At 42.0% G+C, this 27,483-nt stretch overlaps 1 protein-coding gene across 1 annotated transcript; it reads right to left on the bottom strand.

Moving 5' to 3' along the window:
- Nucleotides 1–2,053: 2,053 nt before the first annotated feature.
- On the bottom strand, nucleotides 2,054–18,940 carry LOC131220807 (CASP-like protein 1B2). The gene is made up of 3 exons (XM_058215657.1): nucleotides 18,686–18,940; nucleotides 15,012–15,132; nucleotides 2,054–2,578 (listed from the first exon to the last, which is right to left on the bottom strand). Exons 1-3 carry the CDS (start codon nucleotides 18,916–18,918, stop codon nucleotides 2,351–2,353), a joined length of 582 nt encoding a protein of 193 aa, XP_058071640.1. The 5' UTR covers nucleotides 18,919–18,940; the 3' UTR covers nucleotides 2,054–2,350.
- Nucleotides 18,941–27,483: the final 8,543 nt, after the last annotated feature.

Below are 27,483 nucleotides of genomic sequence, written 5' to 3'. Positions count from 1 at the left end.
CATGGTTTTACATGGTTTTTTTTAATCGTGTGGCCCACCAGAGTTCTGGATAAGGTCGATTTTTGGGATATCCCTACCCCAGAGAAGACCCACCAAATGCAACACATGAGGTGTACTAAGTATGCCATATACACGCCACCACATGTGTCCACGTGGCCCCCATGGATGAGATCCAATCCATCCACAAGGTGGGCCCCACGTCCTAGACACCCTAAGTAGAAAATAAGGTCATTCCGTACATCAGGTCGAACACAGTTAAGAAAATAAATGGACGTATGAAAAAATTCAAAAAAGTGGCTTGGATCACATACCCACAGATTGGATGATTAGGATTGCCTGATAAAAGTGACTCCTTACAAATATAAGGGATCCCTAGTGGGACCCAACAGACAAATGGCTCAGATACCTATTTTCATGAAATGATCATAACCATCCATTTTATAAAACTCTTTGATCGGACCGTTAGAACCATCCAATTTGTGTGATTTTCGCATGATAGTCTACGAAATGTGACATTGACCTAATAGACGGTCCAGATGGATCAATCCAACCGTCCAACCATCCCAATGCCTCCCGTTGCAATTTAGGTGCACCAAATCATTTCTCTAGTGTAATCACATAACAAAACTAGCATGCAAAAGTTGTGGAGGGAGCTAATATCAAGAGTGAGATATGATGGTCCACCTCCCCAATATATTTAAGTTGGGAATGATGCAATGCATGATGCAATTAAGGGTCTAAATTTCAACGACTGAGATATCATGGGCCCATCTCTAATATATATAAAAGCTGAAATGAGGCAATGCATGATGCTGGTATTGACCAAAGAGGGCATCTACATGGCAGGATGGATTTAAAAATAGAGGGAGAAGGTAAGGAGAAAATGGAGTTATTTGATACTCTTTGATACTCTGGGAATGACACTTGATACACAGGCGCCCAAAAACTCAAATTAAAACCAACTAAATTGGGGAACCCTTTGTGGCCGACTCATAATACAAAATCAGATTTGTTTAGAAATCCTAACCTGTGATATGGCGACACTTGTTTGAGGTAATAAGATTATTGGATGTTTTTCATTTAAACCGTCCAATAAATGTCCACAAATCTATCAGTGAGGTGATCAGATAATTGTTATTTTTTGTTCACCATATATCTAAAGTAGAGCTGTACAGGAGTTGAACCAAGTTAAGTTTGGCACAACTTGAATTCGGCTCAGCTCAATCTAAAAGCCTAGCTAGCTCGCTCGGCTCTGTTTAGTCAACAACTCAGGCTAGTTCGAGTCAAGCTCAAACTTATGTGACATTTTCTCAAACAAATAAAATGCATCTTTAATTTTTCACATAATGTAAAATAGTAACAACAATATAAAAGTCTTTCATCAAACACTCCATGGACAATATCAAAATCACGATATAAAGGCAATTTTATAATGTAAATTTTTTTTTTATATATTGATTTGTTTCATATCAATTCCTTCCTCACTACCAACCGATCTCATGGAGAATGCATGCACCTGAAACAACACTTCGTTGAGTCATTTTATCAAACACCTAGCGAGCAGCATCAATATCAAAATAATTGAGTCATCGATTCAAGTTGAGGTTGATCTGATTCGAGTCAAGCTCGGCCAAGCTTGAATTTTGAGCTCAAAAAATTACCTTGACTCACCTCGAACTCAGTTTCGAATTGAGTCGAATCAAGCTTTTTCATGTCGGGTCTAGCAAGTTAACCGAGCTAACTCAGTTCACATACAACTCTACTTGAATCGAAAGATAAGGAGATATCTCAACCCGAATGATTTCTATAGTTAATTTATGACCAAAGATCCTAAATAAGAGCCTTGATAGTAAAAAAACAAAGAAATTAGGCACCTTTTTCACCTTCACTAAGTGAGCCTCTACTAATGCATTCTAGATTTTTGACGGATCTGGACGAGTTCTAGAGGTAATTACAACGAGAGTTCAAGTGGACAAATGCTGGAAAAAAATAAAAGAAAATTTATAATTTAAAAAAATAAAAATAAAATAAAATGCAGAAAGAGGGCGTCTACAGCCCCAAAGGACTATATTGAACAGTTCAAATCATGGTCCACTCCAACCCATGCCCAGACCATTTACACCCCTTGGTGCACAACAATAACATGAGATGAAACATGTCAATGAGAGAAGAAATCCAACCGCTCCTCAAATGGGCCCCACATATAGTTTAATCCAACCATCATACTCTTTCCATAGACACAAATCCAATGTAATAAACATAAACTATAAACCCAAGACATAATAAAACATGTAGACAGATAATAATGCTACAGTCAATCTCATGTGTCCATCTCAGTACTGCTGGGCTTTCAATGGCCCACTCGATTCTTGTAAAGATTAATGGTGGATAGAGCGTTGAGGACCATCAACAAACCGACGGCGATGAACGCTGCAATGAGGGCCCCACCACCGTGATCACAGTACGTGCCGAAGTTGTCACATATCTTGTTCCACCGCGCGTGTGAATTGCCGTTCTTTCCCAATTCTGCAATGGATGCTGCTGCAGCGGCCCCTGATGAGACCAGGCCCACCATCACCTGATCAAGGCCCACCTCTCAGTTATGGTTATGATGTATGATAAACATCAAGGACATTTCTGTCATTTAAATAATTCAAAATAAAACACTTGAGAGGTCATGTAGTCTGATGGTTGGGTGATGCGTGTGATCTAAACCGTTCAAAAGGATGGTCCGCCTCCGATCTACAGATGGATACAATTATAGAATGATCAATGGTTACAATCAATCCACATTTTGGAATGGTTGTAATTGTTTTTACAGATGAAGAGGCCTACCAGTGTGGGGCCTACTTGAAGTGGGCCTTACTTCAATCCACATGGCCCAACCGGCAGACTGATTGTTGGATCGAGGTCATTCATCAAGTGGGCCCCACTCTGGATGCTGTCTGGCTCAAAAAATGAGGCCCATCAAAATGATGGGGGCACACATGAAGTGGGTCCCACCTGTTCAACGGCCGGATCATTCATTCGTAGGGGTGATAGTGGGTTAATCTGGGTCGTTACAACATCATCCAAAACCCTATTGTAACACCCCGTACCCTTGGTACACGGGTTTTACCTTTTAAACCCACCTCAACCTAAATCAAATTAGATTAATCAATTGGCTTGAACATAACTTATGCAGGACGGGACTTCCAAGCACCCCTAAAGGGCCACTCATCAAGGGCCCCAGAAGTTGGAATACACCCCATGACAATCTAAAAGGTAACCTTGCCTAGACACCTCAAATCAGAATAGTTCCAACTCAACTAACCATAACAATAGGCGGTAAAACAAGCTTCGGGGGCTAGTAAATAGCCAACCAAGCGCCCATTTCACTCTAAGACCCCTGTACTTACTCTTTTCAATTCCGGTCCAACTCTATCCTTTGTTGATTCTGCTATTGCATCTAGACTAGCATTGAACACCACTAGGATGCATGTTCCCTTAGTTGTAGCATCCCCTATGGGCAAGTTTGTGGAAACCGATAAGGTATGCCGAGCATGTCCCATCATGCTCGCAAATCGCAAGGTTGCTATAGACCTAATTGTCATGCCTGTCAAGCAGTTTGACGTCATCCTTCGGATGGACTGGCTCACGTTGGTGCGTGCGGTTATGGATTATCGCGACAAAATAGTGACAATATCCATCCCAGAGCAGGCCTCTTTCACTTTGAAAGGGAGAGGCAGATGCCGAGAATTCGTAGGCTTACAGGCTCTAGAAGAAGCTGAGTCAGTGGAAGTCACCATCAAGCGGATACCGATAGTATGAGATTTCCCCGAAGTATTTTAAGAAATACCAAGGCTACTCCCTAGAAGAGCGATAGACTTCTGCATTGACCTCAAGCCAGGGACTATTCCTATATCACTCCCCCCGTTTCGCATGCCTCCTTGCGAGATGGAGGAGTTGAGGAGTCAGATTGATGTGCTGCTAGCTCAAGGCTTTATCCGTCCCAACGTTTCTCCATAGGGAGCGCCAGTCCTTTTGTCAAGAAGAATGACGAATCGATGCGTCTCTGTATAGACTACGGGAGACTGAACAATGTGACAATTAAGAACAAATATCCCCTACCGCGTATCAACGATCTATTCGATCAATTGAAAGACGTCAAGTACTTCTCCAAAATAGACCTGCGTTCGGGATATCACCAGTTGAGGATTAGGGATGAGGACATCCCGAAGACGGCATTCAGGACTCGTTATGGGCACTACAAGTTCCTGGTGATGTCTTTCCGCCTCACAAATGCTCCGGCAGTTTTTATGGACCTGATGAACCGAGTTTTCATGTCTTACCTAGACCGATTCATAATCGTGTTCATTGATGACATCTTGGTCTACTCCAAAAGCCGAGAGGAGCATGAACCACATCTGCATACGGTCCTAAGCATGCTAAAGGATAACCAACTGTACGCTAAGTTGTCCAAATGTGAGTTTTGGGAGCAGAAAGTGAAATTCTTAGGGCACGTAGTAAAAGCAGAGGGAATAGCGGTCGATCCAGCTAAGGTGGAAGTAGTATTTAAGTGAGAGCAGCCCACTACAGTGACCGAAGTTCAGAGTTTCCTGGGTATGGCTGGGTACTACAGACGCTTTATCAAGGAATTCTTTAGAATCACGCGACCTCTGACTCAACTGACAAAGAAAAATGCCCGATTCACATGGGATGAGAACGCAGAAGCAGCGTTCTAGGAGTTAAAGATGAGACTAACTTCTGCACCAGTGATCACTCTCCCACAAGAAGGGGAGAAGTTCGTGGTATATAGTAACGCCTCATAGTTGGGTCTCAGCCATGTTCTGATGCAGAACGGCAGAGTGATTGCTTACGCCTCTCGCCAATTGAAGAAGCACGAGGAGAACTACCTGACGCATGACTTGGAATTAGCAGCAGTGATCTTCGCCTTAAAGATATGGAGGCATTACTTATACGGAGAGGATTTTCAGTTATTCTGTGATCACAAGAGCCTGAAGTACATATTCACGCAGAAGGACTTAAATATGCGCCAGCGTCGTTGGATGGAGACTCTTAAAGATTTCCACTTCGATATCTCATACCACCCCGGCAAGGCAAACTCTGTAACCGATACTCTGAGTCGGAAGAAGAAGCATAAGTTGGTGGCCACTCTGATGCTCAAGGAATGGGAGATGATGAAGTTCGTATAAGACTTCAATATCCAGCTCACCATCAACGAACCTGATACCTACGTGACTCTATTGACTGCAGAGCCAACCCTGGTACGACACGTGATCTCCACACAGGACCAGGATGAATGGCTTGTCAAGATGAAAGAAAGATGTAAGAATGAAGAGATGCCTGACTAGAGGGTTGGTGACAACGGCGGTCTTCGATATCAGGGGTGAGTGTGTGTTCCAAAGAACGCCAAAATAAGGAAGTAATGATAGAAGCCCACCATTCCAATTTAGCCATCCACCCAGGAAGCACTAAGATGTACAACGATGTTAAAAGGCAGTACTGGTGGAGCAACATGAAGAGGGATATCACCAACTTTGTAGCAAAGTGCATGGTGTACCAAAAGATCAAGGCCTAACATCGCAAGCCTGCTGGCCTCCTTCATCCACTACCTTTAGCCGAATGGAAATGGGACAACATTTCTATGGACTTCATATCTGGTCTTCGTAGGACGCAGAGGAAATACGACTCGATCTGGGTCATCATTGATAAACTGACAAAAGCTGCCCAGTTCCTCCCGATTTGCACAATAGATTCTACCAATAATTTGGCAAAGTTATACATCCAGATTTACTTCCGCCTTCTAGAAGAGGCTACAGGAAGAATTGGGCACAGAACTCAAGTTCATTTGGGCATTCCATCCTCAGACAGACGGACAGACAGAAAGGATAAATCAAATTCTGGAAGATATGCTGAGAGCATGTGTCCTGGACTTTCAGGGCAATTGGGACGATCATTTGGCACTAGCAGAATTCACGTACAATAATAGTTTCTAGTCCAGCATAGGCATGACACCGTTTGAGGCTCTCTATGGTCACCCTTGCCGAGCCCCTCAGTGCTGGGCAGAAATCGGAGAAAGAAGCTTGTTAGGTCTAGTTCAAGCTACTACTCAGGTCATCGACGTGGTCAGAAAACGTCTGCATACCGCCCAGAGCAGATAGAAGAGCTATGCGAATAATCAATGGTGCGACATGGAGTTTGCGACTGGCAACCATGTATTTTTAAAAGTGTCGCCTATGAAGGGTCTGATGAGGTTCGGACAGAAAGGGAAGCTAGCATCGCGTTTCATTGGGCCTTTCAAGATTTTGAATCGTGTGGGAGCCATAGCATACCGCCTTGCACTACCTACTACACTAGCTGGTATTCACAACGTCTTTCACGTATCCATGCTGAAAAAGTATACACCAGACGAGTCGCACATCGCTAGCTAGGAGCAGTCGAGCTGACAGATAATGCCCCGAGGAACCTATCTGTATCTTAGACCACAAGGATCAGGTCTTGCGAACAAATGCTATAGCTCTGGTCAAGGTTCTTTGGTCGCACCATGGGGAAGAAGGAGTGACGTGGGAGCAAGAAGCAGAAGTTAGGGAAAGGTACCCTCACCTGTTCAGTGACACACCACAGGTAATTTCGAGGACAAAATATTTTTTTAGGGCTGTAAACTGTAACACCCCGTACCTTTGGTACACGAGTGTTACCTTTTAAACCCACCTCAACCTAAATTAGATTAGATTAATCAATTGGCTTGAACATAACTTATGCAGGACGGGACTTCCAGGCACCCCTAAAGGGCCACTCATCAAGGGCCCCAAAAGCTAAAATATACCCTATGACAATCTAGAAGGTAACCTTGCCTAGACACCTCAAATCAGAATAGTTCCAACTCAACTAACCATAGCAATAGTGTAACGTCCCGTCCAACCAGAACAGTGTCCTGGGGCGTCCGTGTAGGATTTGCCGCAGGACCGTTCGATTAAACTACTCATGGTGAGGTACCACAAATAAATTAATTCAGGATTAGTCCAATTGAGTAGACCAGACGGGTCGTGACAGGACCAAGTGCGGGCCGCCAAGCCAAATGGTCGTTTACACTTAGCAATAGCTGTACGAGCTATACCGCGACGCGGGAAGGTCAGAAAATTTTAAAAATTCAGGGAAGTACAGATCTTACTGGGCTTGTGGTCCATCATGGACCACGGACCCAGTGGACACCCAGAAATAAATTATCCACGTCGTCCCAGCAGCACTTGCCAAATGCAACCCCCCCTAGGATGGAATCTGACACTTGTAAATAAAATTGAGATACCAGGCATTCTAACCGTCGGATCTCTTCTACATTTACGGTGAAGGTCTAATGTATTTTTCTACACCTATCCACAAAGTCCGGGACCCGATCGTGAAACGGTGACCGTTGATCACAGATCGGACCCGTACGTTTAGATCCAGCGTCCGATTGCCTTCAAATTTTGCATGGCCCTTCATCGGGCCATGGAGCACATGCCCTATGAGTTTCAGGGCCATAGGGCCACCAGAACCGCTCCAATCACCGGAAGGGACCCCACATGGCCATTTAAAGATCGAAACCATATGATCAAACCCCATATTCGTTCATCCGTTTGTTCTCAAACTTTGCATGACCTCTTATTAGGCCATGAGACACCTACACACCAAATTTGGTGGCCTAGGAGGTTTTAGTGTTGGCCCAACACCAATAGGGAGCCCTAGAGGGCTATTTGGGAAGTTATTGAAACTTGAGGTCAAAGAGCCCAAGTCTAGGGAATAAACCCTAACTCTCTGATAACTCCCTCCTTTATCATAACCACCAAGGAGTAAAGTAAGAGCAAGAGAGTAAAGAGAGAAGAAAGAGAGAGTGAAGAAGAGAAAGGTGGACCTTAGATCGAGGTGCAGCTAAGGAAACCCAATCTTTCAACTCCCTATCCCTCTTCCAAAGAAAAACCCTACACCACAACCGCAAGAATCGTTTCATTGATCATCTAGGTAAGATCCCTCATCCCTTTCCTTGAAACTCTTGTGTTGAGAAGGAATTTGCATGGGATTCTAGCGTATAAATGTTTGCTTTAGGGATTTTGGCCTTTCGACCCCAAAAATCCACATTCCTAGGTTGTCTCCCAAGCCTTCAAGGATCTGAAGGTGCGGTCTATTATCCTTAGGAGGCCTAGCACCAATTATACCATGAGTCTAATGATTTTGATTTCTTGGATGATATAATTGGAGAATCTAAAGAAAACCTACGATTTGGGTGTTTGTTTTGGAATGTATGGAATTGTCTGTTTTGTCTCGATCTCATATGATGTTATTCGTGCCTCTCACATGATTAGGTTACAAGGGATGATTTTATGTTAATGTCTTGCGTGATTTTTCCCATATGGTGTTGCTTTATGACATGTATGACTCATTAGCCCTTATGCATTTTGATTCTTTGAGATTGTAGGAAGCGCTTCACTTCCTCACTAACCCACACGACTCACATGTACCTTGTTCATGATAATGTAGCTTGCTTGTTAAGAGTATCTGAATCGTATGTTGAGTTGTATGCAAGCATGATGTTGTTATACTAGTGATAACCTTGATAGTTGGCATGTTATGGATCACCATCAAACCCTTGGATTGGTCAGGAACATGAGGAGAGACGGTAGCCCCATTAGTAGGGCTACCCTAAGACTAAACCCGTGGATTAGGCGGGTGCGTATGGGCGGTAGTAGTCCAACTATATGAGTCTCTTGCACCCGATGTCGTTCGTCACGTGCTCGCCTGACTCATACGGTTTAGCCTACTTACTGATCAATCTTAATTGTTAACCCTGTTTGCTCACATATGTATGAAACCTGGAACACCCTACAACCGTTATAACCCATCAATAACTGCCTGAAGCCGATCCACCGACTCGTGAGCCGGACATGGTGGAATGGGATACTGTGGCCGAGCTGTCGGCCTACGCTGGGGTGACGCCCCTTCCTGTAGTGACCACGAGCGATCCCACATTTCAGCACTCCCCATGTGCTTGAAGTCAGGGATGAGGAAAACCCGACGGGATCAAGGATCCCAGGGTCTCGGCCTCACACATTGGGAGGCCTTGGCCTTGCAACCAATTCAGGGTATTGATATGTGGAGTGTATCAGATTTCTCAACCTACTGGATGAATGAACTTAACTAAGAACTCAGCTAACACGATCTCAATGCATCGCACTAGTTAGGGTGGTGACTCGGCAGTCGAGGTCGCTCTGAGGGAGTGTTGGTCATACATGATCGTTAGATAGAGTCGCTCGAAGGAGTGTTGTGGCGAGGGCATGCATCATATCATTTATCATGTATATGCATTAATAAGATTAGTTCGGTGTTTATTAGTGATTACTTTTCATTCAATTCATATTATAACCGATGCTTGTTACAACTTAAGATTAACGGCACCCACTGAGTTGATCACTCACTCTCACTCTGGGACGGTATTTTAAAACACCAACCAGACTCGCCCCTAGATGCAGGTGATGTAGATTTGGAAGAGCCTGGTGACGCGAGCCTCGAGGATGAGGACGAGTTCTCCTACTTCCAGCTGATGAGCGGGTCTTCATCGGCTCAGTAGATGGGACGTTGGATCGCTGAGCAGTAGACTCAGTCTTCTTCTTTTAGACATACTATTTTTTTTGTGATTTTATCGGGCAACGCCTGGTGCGACCCATATGTATTTTTGAACTTGTGTATGTGTGTGTACTTGATCTCTTCATTTCAGTAGACGCGTGTGGTTGTGCTTCATGTTCCAGAAAATTTCAGGCTGCGCATTTACACCTGATTAAACGCATAATAATGAAAATCGGTTATAAGTAACACTCGGGAACTCGAGAGTCAAGTATATGCACGACCCCCGATTTCCAGGGTGTTACAAATAGGCAGTGAAATAATCTTCAAGGGCTAGTAAATAGCCAACCAAGCGCCCATTTCACTCTAAGACCCTAATAAACCGTTGAAATTTAATACCAGACCAATGCAACCATCGGGTCAGCAGTTATGGGGCTAAACAGAGCCCGGGACATGTGGTACGGCCCACCCGGGCCTCGGGTCCACCCTGAAATTTGGTAAATGCTCCTACAACTACTTACAAAATGATTGAGCGGATCAGATTCATCGGGACCATCCCGACGAACCGCATACATTATGCGTATGCATCCCCACATTTGTGCACGACATGTACTGGAACCTTTTGGCCCGGTCAAATGAGCTTTGACTGAGCTCTTTTCAAATATAAGAAAAAACTCATTCTCTCCCACCAAAACCACATTCAAACAGGGGGAGTTTTTGACCCCAAAGTGGCCCACCATGGCCACTTTCTAAACCATCCAAACCATCTATCAAGAACGTGGGGCCCGTCCAACCATAACTGTATAACGGTTTGATTTCATGCATAGGGGTGTGGGAAATCGAGCAGGGCCGTCCATGCGGCTAAGATCCCAGGGCAGTGGGCCCATCTACCACTATTCGAATGGCCTGAAATCGGACCAATCAAAAATATCCTAGCCAACCATTCGATGAGAAAGAGGAGTTTTCCTCCATCGACGGAAATGGACAGACATCGTCTGTAGCAGGGAAAGACGCTGGAAAGCATTCCCTTTTGGGAAGGAGAACTCTGAGAATTTCTAACCGTTCGATGGGCCTCATCCAGCCGTCAAAATCCTCTCCTCCCTGGCTATATATAGAGCCAGGTGCCCTAGGGATTCGGACCAAGAGAGGGAGGAAAAAGAGAGTGGAAAAAAAAAAGAGAGAGAGAAACAAGGAGACCGACCCTCTGTTTCAGCTTAGGTGAGGCAGCTAGCGACCATCCTCAGGTAAAACGTCTTTCTTCATCTTCCTTATATCTTCTAGCTAGGTAGAAGACAACACTGCCTGGACCGAAACCAGGCCAAGTAATGGCGGAGTTCAGTCCAGCAGCAGTGGCGTTCGAGTGTTGGAGTCGAGCCAAGAAATGGCCCTGCTTCAGGTTGCAACGCGGTCAACTAGGAACATCAGTTCAGGCCCCATTTGAAGTTTTGTTTTGGGCTCTCTTTAGAGCTTCGAAACTAGCTCAGAGAGCAAGCCAATCAATGGTTGTGGGACAGACTGAGGAAGCAGTTGTTGGGTCCCTGTTTTGGACTGGAACTGAGCCAACCCATGGCCCTGTTCCGGGCTAAAATCCGACCGAACTGGAGCGTCTGTTTTGGGCCGGGATTTGGCCACATGATGGCTAAGTTCTAGGCTAGTGACATGCAGGGAAACGGGCTTTTGTCGAGCTCTGTTTTGAGCTAGGAAAACTGGCCAAACAATGGCCATATCTCGGGCGAAAATCAGGCCAATACAGTGGCATTTTTCGGGCTGGAAACCAGACCATATTGCAGCACTATTTCGGGCCTAGGCTAAGCCAATTAATGGCTGAAGTCTGGGCCGAAAATTTGGCAAGAAACGAGCCATGTTTAAATTGAAAATCAGGGCCAGAAACAGTTTTCAAAACAGCCTGCAACAGAGGTCTTGCAGCTGACGGGCTACACTGACCATGGGCCTTGCAAAAATCACAGGTGGGCCTCACCCAATGCCAGTGGGCTGTCCTGACTGTGAGCCCTGCACTAACCGTAGGCCCCACCAAATGCAGGTGGGCTGCACTAATGATAGGCCACCATGGGCCACTTGTGTTTGGACAGTCCATCAGGGACGATACATCCAGATAGGGTCCCTGGGCTGGACGTTAGTAGCTAACACCGGCTGTAGTGTTGTAATATAATATTACTATATATACATATACATATATATTTATTCACATATGTGATATACCAATAGTGGTGGGCCCCACGTGGGACCCACCTTGATAGAGATATTCTCTATCCTCACCATCCAGATTACTAGACAGTGGGTACCCACCATGAAGTATGCCTTTCGTCCCAGCCATCCACTGTCTGGACAGTGGGCCAACGTGCCACTATAGCAGCAGCAGTTGTTGCATCCACGTCAGCAACTCTGTGGGTCCCACCCACTGTATGTGTTTCAACTATGCCATCCAAAAGGTGGGCCGCACCCTGTTGTCATCAGGCGGGCCAAGTTCAAAAGAAAATCGGGTGGGCCACTCCATTTTACAGGGGATTCGAATCTCAGTGGGCCCAATTGTCTCGAAACAGTGGGCCATACGTGGAACCCACCAAGTAGATTGACTGGTGTACGTTGCCCAGCAGCAAACTGCTGGTGATGTGATGTCAGCAAGTTTTGCGGAGCCCACCTGATTCATGTGTTTCATCCAGCCGTCCAGCAATCTGGACAGGTGAGCCCACCTTGATATGTATATGTTACAAACCCTCTATCTAACTGACGGAAAATGAAGCGGAATCAATTTCTTTGATGGGCCACATATGTGGGCCCCACCTTAATGAATGCGATTCACCCAAATCGTCGCCACATTTGGTAATTTTAACATTTCATTCACAGTCGGCATTGGTAGTGGCCCCTTTATATTGAATTGATTGACCACATGTTAGTGGGTACTACACACACCCTAAGACGGTAATCTCATGGGACGGGGATGGTAGTCATGGGATACTATGCCAAAGCCGTCGACCTATGCTGAGCCATGCGCTCCCCGCAGTGACCATGAGTTTAATTAAATTGGTTGAGTGCAATTGGACTAATGACAGATTAGCTAATCATTCATACATGGCACAGACCAGCATCTATTGTTATCGTACATGATGTATATATTTGTCCGACTGAATGTTTTTCTCAGGTCGACGATGTCCGACTGGATGCTTTTTCCCAAGTCGATGATTGCATGGGTGATGAGCCCATTGTCCACACGGATGAGCATCCCCGAGGCGATGATTGCATTCCATACATCTACGTACTTAATAAGACTGCATCTACTGTGTTTTGGATTACCTGTGTGTTTCTATATTATTCCTTGTTTAGGGCGACGGTGTGTAATCTTAAGAGGAGATCACACTGAGCTGGTCACTCATTCATCAATGTTCAACTGTACAGAGGACGCGAGTATAGAAGCCAATGAGTACGAGACTGGCTTGGAGGCGATGGCGGTCGAGGAGGAACTCTGCATCGAAGAGCCGCTGCAGGAGGCGGCCGCCTACTTTGGGCTAAACCAGTAAATTAGCTCTTTATTTTTATTTTTAGTACATTTAGGAACTTGAGGCTATGTAATTGGCCCCCAGCTAAGTGGGCCAAAATATTGTTTGCATGTTGGTTCATATATTATGCTTCTTTTCCCACTATCTGCACTTTGATTTACTTGTTGATTACCATTACCTTTAGCTAACTCCTAGGTTCTCGAAATTCGAGTCGTGTACTCGGGTTCTGAAAACCGAGGCGTTACACCTATCCTGTCATCAATCGAGCTTAAAATCCTTTGATTTTAAGCCCAATCCCTTCTATAAACATCATAAATGGGCCTGTTCTCCACCTAAGGTCAGACTAGGCCTATCAACGGCCCAGATCTGTGTCAGGATGAGGTCTTTCCATGCTCGGCCCATAAAGAAAAGTTCTGGCCCAAGCCCATCTGTGGCCAAGATTAGCCACAAAAGATGGGTGGGCCAGACAATACATGACATATTCTAAAATTGCCCTCCGTAAGTAGGCTGGCAGACTCAGGCCGAGCCCTCATCGCATGAATGGCGATGGGCCAAAAATAACAATACTCAAACAATCCTAACCATTAAAAATGAAATAAAAATGCATTGTTACAATAAATGAACAGCTTAAATCATCACAGACACATAAGATGCATATGATACGGAGGTAGAACCATGAAAATTCTGTGCTCCCAGAAGCACCAAATCTCATACCTAGTGTGAAATGACTAAATCGCCCTTGTTAAGATGCCGATTGCGTCCTACCCCGCCCGGATGGTAATCCGTCCGGGCAGGGCTCTATGGGGCCCACCGTGATGTAAGTGTTTTATCCGCCCAATTCATCGCTTTTATCATATCATTTTAAGGTACAAGACAGAAAATGAAGCATATCCACACCTCCAGTGGACCACATCAAAGGAAGCTGCAGTGATAATGACACCCACCGTTGAAACCATTCTAAACGCCACCGTGATGTTTTTTTACATCCAACCTATTAATAAGGTCATGTAGACGTGGATGAAGTGAAAACACAAATATCAACGATCCGAAACTTTTCCAGCTCCCAAGAAGTTTTTAATGGTGAATGTTCAGTACCCACTTTGTGGTCCACTTAAGGCCACTCAATTTTTTGGTCATACCTTAAAATGATATGAGAAAAATGATGAATGGCGTGGATAAAACACTTACATCACGGTGGGCCCCACAGATCCCTGCTGGACGAATTATCGTTGGGCAGGGTAAGACGCAATCCGCGTCCATTGAAAACTTGGTTTTCGTACACGAACCGAGCTAGCTCGGTTAGCTCGCTCGACTCGACTCGAAAAAGCTTGATTCGACTCAGTTCGAAGCTGAGTTCGAGCTGATTATTTGAGCTCGAAAATAAGTTCGAGCCGAGTTCGGGCAGGCCCCGGCTCGAATCGAACTCGGATCAAACCAATTCGGTGACTCGGTTACTTTGTCATTGATGTTGCTCACCAACTATTTGATAAAATGACTCAACAAAATGTGGCTGGTGGCAAGGAAGGTATGTTCATGAAACAAATACCCTTTTTCTCTTTGTTTTTCTTGGTTTTTATGTTGCTTAGAAGGTGTTTGATAATAAAAAAAACCTGTAAAACCACTGCCTCTGTTTGTAAAACACTAGGATTTTGAAGTTGCAGTTCAGGTGTTTGTGAAAATGCCTCAATGGCGAACTCAGCTCGATCTTGGCTCGAACTCGGCCCGAGCCGCTAATCGAACCGAGCTGAGTTGGCCAGTCAGGCTCGAGGACCAAGCCAAGCCAAGTTCAAGCTGAGGTCAGCCAGTGGCCGAGCCAAGTCAAGCTGAGGCCAGCTCGACTTGGGTCCACTCGATGTACACCTCTATTTTAGATGGATAAAAGGGGAAATGTTGATTTACCATGTCTGAGATTGTGATTAATAGTCCAAGCCCCTTGAAATTGAACTTATTCCCAAAAGACCCAAGCAACAGCAATGATAAGTTGTAGAAACTGGCTATGGCATTGACTATTACAAAATACCTGCAATCACCAATGTCAACGTTAGCAATAGCAATGAAAGAAACTATTTTTCTAGCCGTCCATTTATTTTTACAATGTGGCCCACTTAAGTAGTGAAGCCTCATCATTTTTAGGCCAAAAGATTTAAACATTGTGGCCCACCGGCAATTTTATAAACTAAACTCAATTTTATAATTAATAAATATAAATTAAAGAGAAATGCTTACACGCTAGTTGTACATCCAATTAGTTGGTGTGTGGGACCCATCATAGTATTTATATGACATTTGATCCATTCAGCAAGATTGTCCCACACAAATGAAGTGAAGATTTTTAAGTGGTTATTTATTGTTTTCTAGGGTATACCCCACCTGATAAATGGATTCACCTAAATTTTAGAAACTAGACTTGTTTTTATAATTAATAAATATAAATTAAAGAGAAATGCTTACACGCTAGTTGTACGTCCAATTAGTTGGTGTGTGGGACCCATCATAGTATTTATATGACATTTCATCCATTTAGCAAGATTGTCCCACACAAATGAAGGGAAGATTTTTAGGTCATTATTCATTGTTTTCCAGGGTATACCTAGGGGTGTACACGAACCGAGCTAGCTCGGTTAGCTCGATCGACTCGACTCGACTCGGTTCGAAGCTGAGTTCGAGCCGAGTCGAGCTAATTTTTTTTTGCTTGAAAATGAGTTCGAGCTAGCCCCAACTCAACTTGGGATCGAACCAGTTCAGTGACTCGGATACTTTGATATTGATGTTGCTCACTAAATGTTTGATGAAATGACTCAATGAAGTGTGGTTGGCAGCAAGGAAGGTATGCATATGAAACAAATATCTTTTTTTTGGATTTTTATGTTGCTTGGAAGGTATTTGATAAAATAACTGAACAACCTTTGTTGTTGTTTTACAAATAATGGGATTTTGAAGGTGCAGTCCAGGTGTTTGTGGAAATGCCGCACAGAAAAACTCGGCTCAATCTTGGCTCGAACTCGACCGGAACTGGGCCGAGCTGCTGACCGAACCGAGCCGAGCTGGCCAGTCAGGCTCGAGGACCGAGCCGAGCCGAGTTTGAGCTGAGGTCAGCTAGTGGCCGAGCCGAGTCAAGCTAAGGCCAGCTTGACTCGGTTCGGCTCGATATACACCCCTAGGTATACCCCACCTGATAAATGGATTCACTTAAATTTTAGAAACTAGACTCGATTTTATAATTAATAAATATAAATTAAAGAGAAATGCTTACACATTAGTTATATGTCCAATTAGTTGGTGTGTGGGACCTATAATAGTATTTATATGGCATTTCATCCATTCAGTGAAATTTTCACACACAAATGAAGTGAATATTTTTGGGTGGTTATTCATTATTTTCTAGGGTATACCCCACCTGATAGATGGATTCACCTATATTTTGGAAACTAGACTCAATTTTATAATTAATAAATATAAATTAAAGAGAAATGCTTACACACTAGTTGTAGGTCCAATTACTTGGAATGTGGGGCCTATCGTAGTATTTATATGACATTTTACCCATCAAGGTTATCTCACCGTCCGGAATGTGGAGTTTTTTGGGTGATTGTTTATTGCTTTCAAGGTGTACCCCACTTGATGGATGGATTCTGTGAGTTTTGGAGACCTGACTCAATTTGATAGTTAATAAATGTAAATTAAAGAGAAATTCTTACACACTAGTTGTACGTCCAAATAGCCTGTTTGTGGGGCCTACTGGTGTTTGTATGACATTTCACCCATCCGGTGAGGTTGACCTACCCATGTGAATATAGAGTTTTTTGAGTGGTTATTCATTGTTTTCTAAAGTGTGCCCCACCCGATGGATCAATCCACCTAAGTTTTGTAGACCCAACTCAATTTGATGGTTAATAAATATAAATTAAAGATAAATACTTACTAGTTATTAATTCAATTAGTTGGCATGTGGGACCTACCATACTTTGTATGACATTTCGATCATTTTTCCAGCAAGGGTGTCCCACTCACGTAAATATTGATGAATCCACTTAAGTTTAGGAGACCCAACTCGATTTGATAGTCAATAAGTATGTCCAATTAGCTGGCGTGTAGGGCCTACTATATTATTTGTATGACATTTTTGCCTGTCCAGTAAGATTGTCCCACTCACATGAATGTGGAGTTTTTTTATGTGGTTGTTCATTATTTTCTATGGGATGGTCCACCTGATAGTTGGATCCACTTGAATTTTGGGTGTTCCATTTTCATGTATTGCATGAGTGAGATGTCATATAAATATTATGGTGGGCCCCACATGATAACTAGTTGGATGTACAACTAGTAGTTGTGTATAAGCATTTTATACAAATCAAAACTTCTAGGAATAGTAATGAATATTTAAAATAAATGACTATTGAATGAGTATTAAAATTTTGAAATAAGATAGTAAAGGCATAATTATAAGTTTTTCCCGGAGAGTGTATCTAATAAACTAAGGTAATGGTAGGCTTTCGGCCAAGTCTTTAAGTTATATTCAAATTTTTAACTTCTATCATATCATAATTATTAAAAGATTAATTCTATGTATTAGTTTACTAGTTAAAAGTATAATTTAGTACAATCCAAATTCTACTCAGTATTCAATGTTTCAGGCATGACTCTTGTTGAGCAGCTTGGATTGGGTTAGGGTTGGTTCAGGCTAGAGCCGGGCATCGAGTCGAGTTGGATTGAGCTAGGGCTGACCCAACTCGACTTGGTTGTAAAATAGACGCAACCCGAACTCGACCCAACTCGATACCAAGTCTGGGGTGCCTGACCTAATCCGAGTCTGAGTCTGACTTGGACTAACCCGGACCGAGTCCGACCCGATCATAGGTACGGAGTCGGGTTGAGTCAACACTAAGTTGGGTCGGGTGCGGCGAGTATCCACGAGCTGAAATCATAGCTCAGAACTTAGGTGCACCTTCCGAAATTGCAGCTTTTCCATCACCTAGACGGCATCTCATATATGAAATGTTGAATTTAGCTTCTTCTTCTTCTTCTTTTTACGTATAAGTTGGGTTTCAAATCAAGTCGAGTCAGTACCGAGTTGGATTTCAGGTCAAGTCGAGTCGAGTTACTGGCTGACCCAAACTCAACTTAGTTTGAGTTCAGATTGGACGAAATCTACTCGGTTCAGATCGACTCACCCACTCAGTTCAAGTTGAGTCGGGTCTGAACAAGTTTGCCTAGTCTGAGTCCAACTCTAGTTCAGGCCTTTGATTGAATCATCTTGAAATTGGATTGGGCCCTACCGGCTCAAAATGCACCCTTAATATTTGATAGGACCTCATTATGGGACCCAAGTGAGCGCCCACGTGATCAAGATTGACCATTGGATGGGAGTGGTCCAGCATGGATTAAACATGGCCATAGTATCAACCCGATTAAATGATCATGACCATTCAAATGGTACCTTCCATTTGCATGCCACTAATGTATATCTGTGATTATCCAAACATGTTTATTTTTGGGTCATGTATTTCCAAAGGTGTTTCTTGATCATAGGTGGGCCTGTCTTTAAATAAAATAAAATAAAATAAAAAACTTACACAAAAGCAGGTGTGTATTGGAACTTGGCAGTGACAGTGGCACTGATGGGAGCATTTCCAATCACAGCCAAAACTATGCTCTTGGTCTGCTTGTTGAGTGCCATTACAAGTGTAGCTGAAACAGTGGCACATAGAGCTAGAGATCTTAGCACCACAAATTGCCACGTGGGTGCCTTTGCTTTTGTTTGTCGTGTGGACCCCACCTCTGGTTTTTCACCATCTTCGATAGCCATGAAGAGAGAGAGAGAGAGAGAGAGAGAGAGAGACAGAGAGAGAGAGAGAGATATGGGATTGAGATGGAGAGTGGCCGTTATAAAGGGAGGTGGCGTAGAGAGGGTGTGTGTATGACTCCTATGTGAGTTTTCCACCATTTAACAAATAGTGTTGACTATTCAAATCCAAACCGTCGAAATTTCTGATCAAGTAGTAAGTTTCATACAATGCGATGTGTGGGACCGAATGTAATCTTTACATGACATCCTCTCCATCCATTATGTGTGTCCCCTCATATCCTCCTTGGAGAAAAAAAATCAGGCCGATGCAAAAATCAGGTGGCCCACACCACAAGGAACAGTTGAGATGGGGACACCCATGTGAGTGGCCCACCGTGTTTTCCACATCCATTCATCCAGTTCAGAAGATGCGCCCAACCAGTATGAATGGTCACCCCAAACATTAGGCCATTTAAAAAATAAGGTGGGCCACACCATGATTTTAGATGCATTAAGCATTAATTTTGTGGTGTGGCCGATCTGAGTTTTGTAGGGACTGATTTTTGAGAAATAAGGACAACATGAGGGGGAAAGCATGATGGACGCATCGGATGTCATGCATACATCGTGGTGGGCCTCACACATATTTGGACCACTCACTACTTTAACAATGACCACCCATTAGATAGCCACTAATTTGATCGGCTAGGATTGCTTCATCGCGGTGCGATTTTTTCAAGATATGATCCACTCACAATGGGACATACAATTCAATGGCCTGGATACGTGTAAATCAGCGCCACACGTGAGGAGCATGACTCACCACCATTTTCTAAATGCTGCAAAACTAACATAGGAGTGTGCTTTCATGAAAGTCGTGGCGGTGGGAGAAAGAAATGACGACATACAACGTACACAGCGTTGTGTATCAACTTACCATATAATGTTTTCCCTTTCCAATTGCGTATCATTTCAGAAAAACATCCGAACCGTCCAAAATATGTGAAATATCAAAAATATCACTTTTATAGTAATTTAGAACAACCATACAAGCATTTTGAGTCAATTAATCGACCATAAATTGAATTTCTTTTTATACTTATATGATTAACCACTCACTCTTATTTTAGCTCCAAATAATATTTGTAATACTATTCACCTTTTGAACGGTTCAGATTTTATACATAAGGGACACGTCAGCGTAAAGAGAAACGATGTATGTTAAGGTAACACAACGCTGTGTATGATTATTTCTCGTACAACAAATATGAAGGCTAGTCGCGCGAGTGTGTTCTGAATATTAATCTCTCTACAGGTACTAATGTAGCATGTATGTGTGAAATCCACGACGTTCATACGTTAGGTCACACCATGCAGATTCCACGGTCCAAAAACTCCCATCAATTCCTCCATACAATGGACAAAACCTGGACAAAGAAAATGAGTGTCCAAAAATGATCAACAGACATTACATGTTTGGCATAAACATGTGGCCCACCTTATCAACGGACCCACCTGATTTACGAACCACACATTTATAAGACGTGGCCCATCTGGAGAAAATCTAAGATCAATCAAAACAGGTATCATTGGCACGTGTGGACAGCATGATTTCGAATCCTACCTCCGTCAGTGGCGTTTCCATGACGACAGCAATGGGATGGTGTGGATCACCTATTGATTTGATACAAAAACTTGCACAAAAAAATAATCTTTGATACTCTGGCGGAATGCAATGTATGATACACATGCATTTAGAAATTGCATACGTGACACACATGAAAGCCAAATTGAACTGTCCAAAATTATAAGTCTCATTTTTGGCTTATCATAAATCAAAATTACACTTATTTAATTATTCGAATATCTGGATTGGTGGACATTTATTGGACAGTTAAAAATAAAATAAAATCCAACGGTCGTATTTCAACAGAAAAGTGTCCACAATTCAGAGATTAGCATTACATAAACCAATCTGATTTCAGCATCGTGACTTACCGACAGTCAATTCGATAGTTTGGTCTGTTTAGATTGAGTTAACATATGTCATATGTACAATTTCCAATTGCCTGTGTATCAAGCATCAACTCTGGCAGAGTATCAAATAACTACCCTTGATTTGGTGGGTCTAACAAGCTAAGGTTAGTATATGGTTTTGCTTGACTTAAATGGCTCTTTTTATGAATTTATTCCATAAGTGGGTATGATTTTGATTGGATCACCAACTTTCATTTGCTTTGTGTGGGAAGATCAACCAACCAACCTTGAAGATTTTATGGTCATGGTAGGTTTTTTCAGATGAGAAATGAGAGGTTAAGAGTCTTATGTTAGTTTTGCACCATTTAAAAATGGTGATGGTTTTGGATGTTTGTAGAGCGATCCACACCGTCCAGATGGCTTGATCAACTATGGATGGAGCACCATTAAATAATCGCGTTGATAGCTATTAATTGGATGGTTAGGATTTCTTAGGTGTTTTCATATGAGAAATGAAAGATTAGGGACCTATGTTAGTTTTGCACCCTTTAAAACATGGTTATGGTTTTGCATATTCATAAGGTGATCTGGACCGTCCGATAGCTGAATTAACTATGGATGGAGGAGCATTTAAAAATGGAGTTAATTATTCAATGGCCATTAATTGGATGGTTAGGATTTCTCACGTATATTTCATATGAGAAATGAGAAGTTAGAGTCCATTGGTAGTTTTGCACGTTGTAAATGATGATTTTGCATATTCATAGCGTGATCCTGACCATCCATATAGCTGAATCAACTATAGAAGGAGCACCATTCAAAAATCAGGATAATTATTTGATAGCCATTAATTGGATGGTTAGGATTTCCTAAGTGTCTTTCATATGAGAAATGAGAGGTTAGAGTCCAATGTTAGTTTTGCACATTGTAAATGAGGGTTTTGCATATTCACAGGGCAATCCTGACCATCCAGATAGTTGAATCAACTGTGGATGGAGCACCATTCAAAAATCCCGATAATTATTTGATAGGCATTAATTGGGTGGTTAGGATTTCTTAGGTGTCTTTCAGATGAGAAATGAGAGGTTAGAGTCCTATGTTGGTTTTGCACCCTTTAAAATTTTGTAATGGTTTAGCATATCCGTAAGGCAATCCAGACCGTCCAAATAGCTTAAGCAACTATGGATGGAGCACCATTCAAAAAATCATTATTCGATGGCCATTAATTGGATGGTTAGGATTTATTGGGAGTGTGATTTTAAGTATTATTTCCATGCAGGTATGGATAGTGGTACATGATTCATTTCCATCCAGGTATGGACAGTGGTACATGATTTATTTATTTTATTTTATTTTATACCAACTAAATTGTGAACCCTATGTCCTCAATTTACGGTCCAAAATTCATATTGATTGCAAAATCCAAACTTCTGATTTGTGGACACTTGTTTGTTGAAATCCTACCATTGGATGCCTTTTTTTCATTTTGAATGGTCCAATATCCACTAATCTGATAGTCAGGTGATCCAATAAGCATAGTTTTTATTTCATGAAACATGTAATTGAGTATACATTATTTGGATGGTTTAATTTGAGTTACTTGTATGCCAGATAAGTAATTTGTAAGTAATTTGCAAATGGCTGTGTATCATCCATCACACTCTGCCAGAGTATTAAAGTCTTTCTCTTTTTGGCTATCGAGGAAATTTAGTTGGGAAAAGAGAAAAAGCCAATGTTAGATAAACTAGAACGTTGATATATTAACATTCGATAGTTACAAAGATCTCAGGATAGTAATTTCAAAAATAACACCCCCTCCTTTTTAATTTACCACACCCATTTTGATGTTTGGAATTAAAACGGTATACTTTCTTGCCCTTTTTTAGTATTTCGATTTTGGAATAGAAAAGGAAGTGTATATAAAATCAAGAGAAATGCTCACACAAAACTAGTTTTTGCATCTGACTAGCTGGCATGTGGGGCCCATCATGGTGTTTGTGCAACATCTCGCCCATCCATCAACGTTATCACATCATGAAAATGAAATCCAACAAGCGTGAAAATGGAATTAATGCCAAAGTCCGTCCAACGATACACCATAGAAAACCATGAACAACCATCCAAAAACAGTCCATATTCTAGTTAATCTGATTTTTGGAGCATCTCATTTTTATGGTAGGACAACCTTGTTGGATAGGCAAGATATTATTCAAACCTATGGTGGGCCCCACATGCTAACTAGTTGAATGTACAATCAGTTGTTCTCCCAGATAAAAGCTGAGGTGAAAAATCAAATTCTCAAATGAAGAAAATTTTAACATACTGGCTTAGTGTGATGGATGTGTGAACGCGGTCCACGCCCTTCTTTGACGTATGTCCAGCATTAGATTGGACTCGCTTTTGTTTTATTTATTGTTCAATATCCCGGAGGCATGGTTTAAATGCGAGAGATATGCTCAGAGTTTTCAGAGTTTTTTGAGTTGTTGTTAACTAATGAAGTTATTGAATTTACGATTGGATAGGAACTGTAGAATTGCATACAAACTAAAAAATCATGAGATTCTTCAATTCAAGTGACTTTTATGGTTAATTTGTGATCATAAATTTTTGGATAAAGATCTTCTTCTTTTTTTTGGGGGGTAAAGTGGACTCATGCCACATCAGTGTCATTGATCAGAGAAATTTACAGGATTTCGGAAGGGTTCCAACAAAAAGACTGCGGACATCTCCTATCATTGATCTGGATAAAGATCTTGATGACAGAAAAAGAAAGGGTTAAGCACCCTCTTCTACCCACATAATGTGATGTCCATATTCTATGAGGTTTTACAATTTTAATAAGATTTAACATAATTTTAGAATTATGTATCTGGTCATGCTTCGCATAATCCACGGTGAGCTGACCGGGCAATAAAAGGAACAAAAGAATTTCAGCCCCTACTTTGCAAAGCCAAACGGTTCCAAGTGGACAATAATAAGCAAGATGTATATGTAGTTAATGAAATGCAATCTTAACCTTACAACACAGGGTTCAAGACTCTGGGTAAACAAACATGAATAAGATAAACATATGGTAAGCAAGAAGAATAAAAGTGCAAGTCAATGTTGCAAATGTGTTGGGAATATGTGGAGTGGAATGCGTTATGAGTTCGACTAAGATGTGAAAAATAAAATAGAAAATCAATCAATCTTTTTATGTAAAGGGAATGATAAGATATTCCCGACTTCAACCCTAAGGACTTTCGCTGGCATCTTTGGTAGATATTCCTTTACGATCGAATCCTCAAGTTGAGTATGGCCTTGGCCTCAGTTAAAGATCTCTTAAGTTTTTAGAGAAGGGAGAGAGCACGGACCACCTTCTCAAACCCTTCTCTGACTCCCTTAGTTTCTCCCCCTATCTTCCCTCTCTATCTCTATGGTTGATAGTTGTTGTGGCACATTTATAGATGGAAACCTTCGACTCAATGTAACACTTGTCCTTTAAGATTTTGGTGTTTGGAAAATTGAAGTAGGATCTTGGTTAGATATAACGCATGACAGGTGAACGTTGGCTTGCAGTGGGTTGGGTTTATTCTCTGATTCTTACCAGGTTGGTCCGAGATCAGTCGTTCGGGACCGTTGGATGCTTCCAAGAGGCGGCAGGGTTCTATTCAGCCTTTGTTTCTTGGGCTAGCTATGTTTCATTTGATCGAAATGTGCGGTCAGATTTTCTAAAGGGACTGATTATCGCCCGGGATTTGGTTTCCTATGCCCCGGATCTGTCGATCAGGCTCATTGATTGTTACTATGACATATCGAGGAGCCTATTCCTTGATTAGTTTGGATTTTCAATAATTCTCCAATTGCTTCTCAATTAATTTGGATTTTCGACTCTTCTCAAATTATCCGAGGAAGTTTCATTGAAGCCTAGGTAAAGCTTGAAGATTAGTTCTATTCTCGTTTTAAATGGGGTGTCTACAGTATGATACTAAGAATACTTAGAACTTATTTGGAAATTGCATTAGTGGCAAATAAGGCTAATTTAACTATCCAGATTATTAGTTTCAATTTAAATGTATCATAAACCAAAGATTATGATGATTTGATTATCTGACCATCTGCTTGATGGGCATTTATTGGACAGCTAGAAGTGAGAAATATTCAATGGTCCTATCTCAACAAATATCACCAAATCAGGAGTAACGATTGTTCGTTCGACCAACTTAATGTTGGGACCGTGACCCAGGGACATCTCCTTCCACAATTTAGTTTCAATTTATGAATGCCACGCATAAGATCACAAAGTGCCTGCGCATCAAGCTTCATACACTTCCAGAGTATCAAATAACTCCCCTTTGTCAATTAGAAGCTAAATGATCCTTCGTTAGGTCCATCCGGCTCAGGCAATGAGAATAGTTCTCCAACTTGTATGAACCAAATGCAAGCTTGCATGGGTTCTTTGAATTGTGTTTGGTTAAAATGTTGTTTGTTCAGTGTTTGGTCAATCCAAACGGTATACTTATTATCGAATACATGATCCTAGTCATTCAACTGGTAGACCCAAAATGGCCCACCATCAGAAAATCTCATGGACAGTCTAACACAGGTAGAGCTGTACACGAGTCGAGTTAGCTCGGTCAGCTCGCTCAACTCGACTCAGAAAAGCTCGACTCGCCTCAATTCGAAGTTAGATTACGACCGAGTCGAGCTGGTTTTTAGAGCTCCAAAAAATTTCGAGCCGAGTTCGAGCCTGCCTAAGCTCAACTCAAATCGACTTGGATCGAATCAGCTTGGTGAATCAGTTTTTTTAATATCGACGTTGCTCGCCGAGTGTTTGATGAAATGACTCAATGAATTATTGTTTCAGAGTGCACACATTTTCCACGGGATCAGTTGATGGTGAGGAAGGAATGGATACAAAACAAATCATTACAAAATAAAAATTTTACATCATAAAACTGCCCTCATCATTACATCATAAAATTGCCCTCAAATCTTGCTCACCGAGTGTTTAATGAAATGCATGTAAAGAGTTGTTACTGTTTTGCATTACTGAGAAATTGAAGATGCATTTTATGTGTTAAAGAAAATATCACACAACCTCAAACTTGACTCATACTAGCCCGAGCTGAGCTGGCCAGACAGGCTTGGGGACCGAGCCGAGTTGAGTTCGAGCTGGGGATAGCTACTGGCTGAGCCGAGCAGAGCTGTGCCAAGCTCGACTCGTGTACAGTTCTAAACACAGGTGGCAAAATTTAATGCTGTTTCATTTTGGGCGTAATTCAACTAATTTACACCTGCAACTAGTATTGAATAACAGGCACGTCCTGTTTAATGACTGATGTGGGGTCTCGTATTCTACCAGGCCCAATATATTGTACATAAGGGGTACAACCATTGGGTGATCCAGACCATTAATATGATGTTCCCCAATTTCCTTTCCCCTCAAATGATCCTAACCATCCATTTTGGGACCCTCTTGACAATGGACCAATGTGATTCTCCTTCTGATGCGACCATTCAGATAGCTAGGATCAGAATTAGAGATAGTGTGGCTTGGATGCTCCCATGATAGGGACCACATATAAACTCTAGATTACTAACAAATGTTTCATTGTGTTTAATCAGAGCATCATATTACTACACATCCTTTAACCAATCAAAGCTATTGTTTGTCTGAAATTTTGAGATGGATTGAGAAACATGAGTTTAGAAAATCCCATGCAGATACATAAGAAAACACTTATTCCCCGTTTGGATAAATAAATTGAATTAAGGAGCCCTCTAGTTGCAGCTACTTTTCTTTCAAAGCCAATTTCAAACCAGTGTAATTGCAATTTGGAACCCAAACGCCCGTTCGGGGTTGAGACTGCAAATTGAAGTCACATTGAAGGAACTGTAGCTGCAACTCGAGCGCTCTTTCCTCATTTTGGATACAAAGAACTATCTTTATTCTGTATTACTTCCTTTCAATACAAAGACTTCACAATTCATTTCACTTGGGCATCCAAACACAGTTTCATATATGAATGCTCAGGAAATTACAATGTTGCATCCATGGCATGCTAAGCTAATGGCAGGGCCAGCACCTCAAGTCCCACAGCCAGATCAACTAGGAGTTAATATGATACTCTGGCTGCATATGATGCTTGATACGCAGGCACTCAAAAATTGTACACATGATATATATTAACACTCGAATAAAAGCGACTAGATTGTGCAGCCTGCTTTCACCCAAGTGGCAATCCCGAGATCAGATTGGTTGAACCATCATGACCTCTGATTTGTGGACACTTGTTTGTGGAAACAGGACTGTTGGATTTTTTTCATATTTAACCGTCCAATAAATGTCCACCAATCTGATGGTCAGATGATGAAATAAGCTTAATTTTGGTTCACAATATATGTACACTGGGTACCATAATTTGGGCAGTTTAATTCAACCTGTATACCACGTGTGCAATTTCTAAGTAGTTTCCAGGTACCTGCGTATCACCTATCACTCTCTGCCAGAGTATCAAAGTTTTTTCTCCTCAACAAATGTGGAAGCAGTGTACATATCTTCATTGGGCACCCTACCTGAACACAACCAAGTTCAATCTTTTAATGAGACCATTCATACAAAACAAA

The sequence above is a fragment of the Magnolia sinica genome, chromosome 12 (assembly GCF_029962835.1).
Source record: "Magnolia sinica isolate HGM2019 chromosome 12, MsV1, whole genome shotgun sequence".
NCBI lineage: Eukaryota > Viridiplantae > Streptophyta > Magnoliopsida > Magnoliales > Magnoliaceae > Magnolia > Magnolia sinica.
Note: the sequence above shows the minus strand (reverse complement) of the source record. Positions and strands in the feature narration are given on the sequence as shown.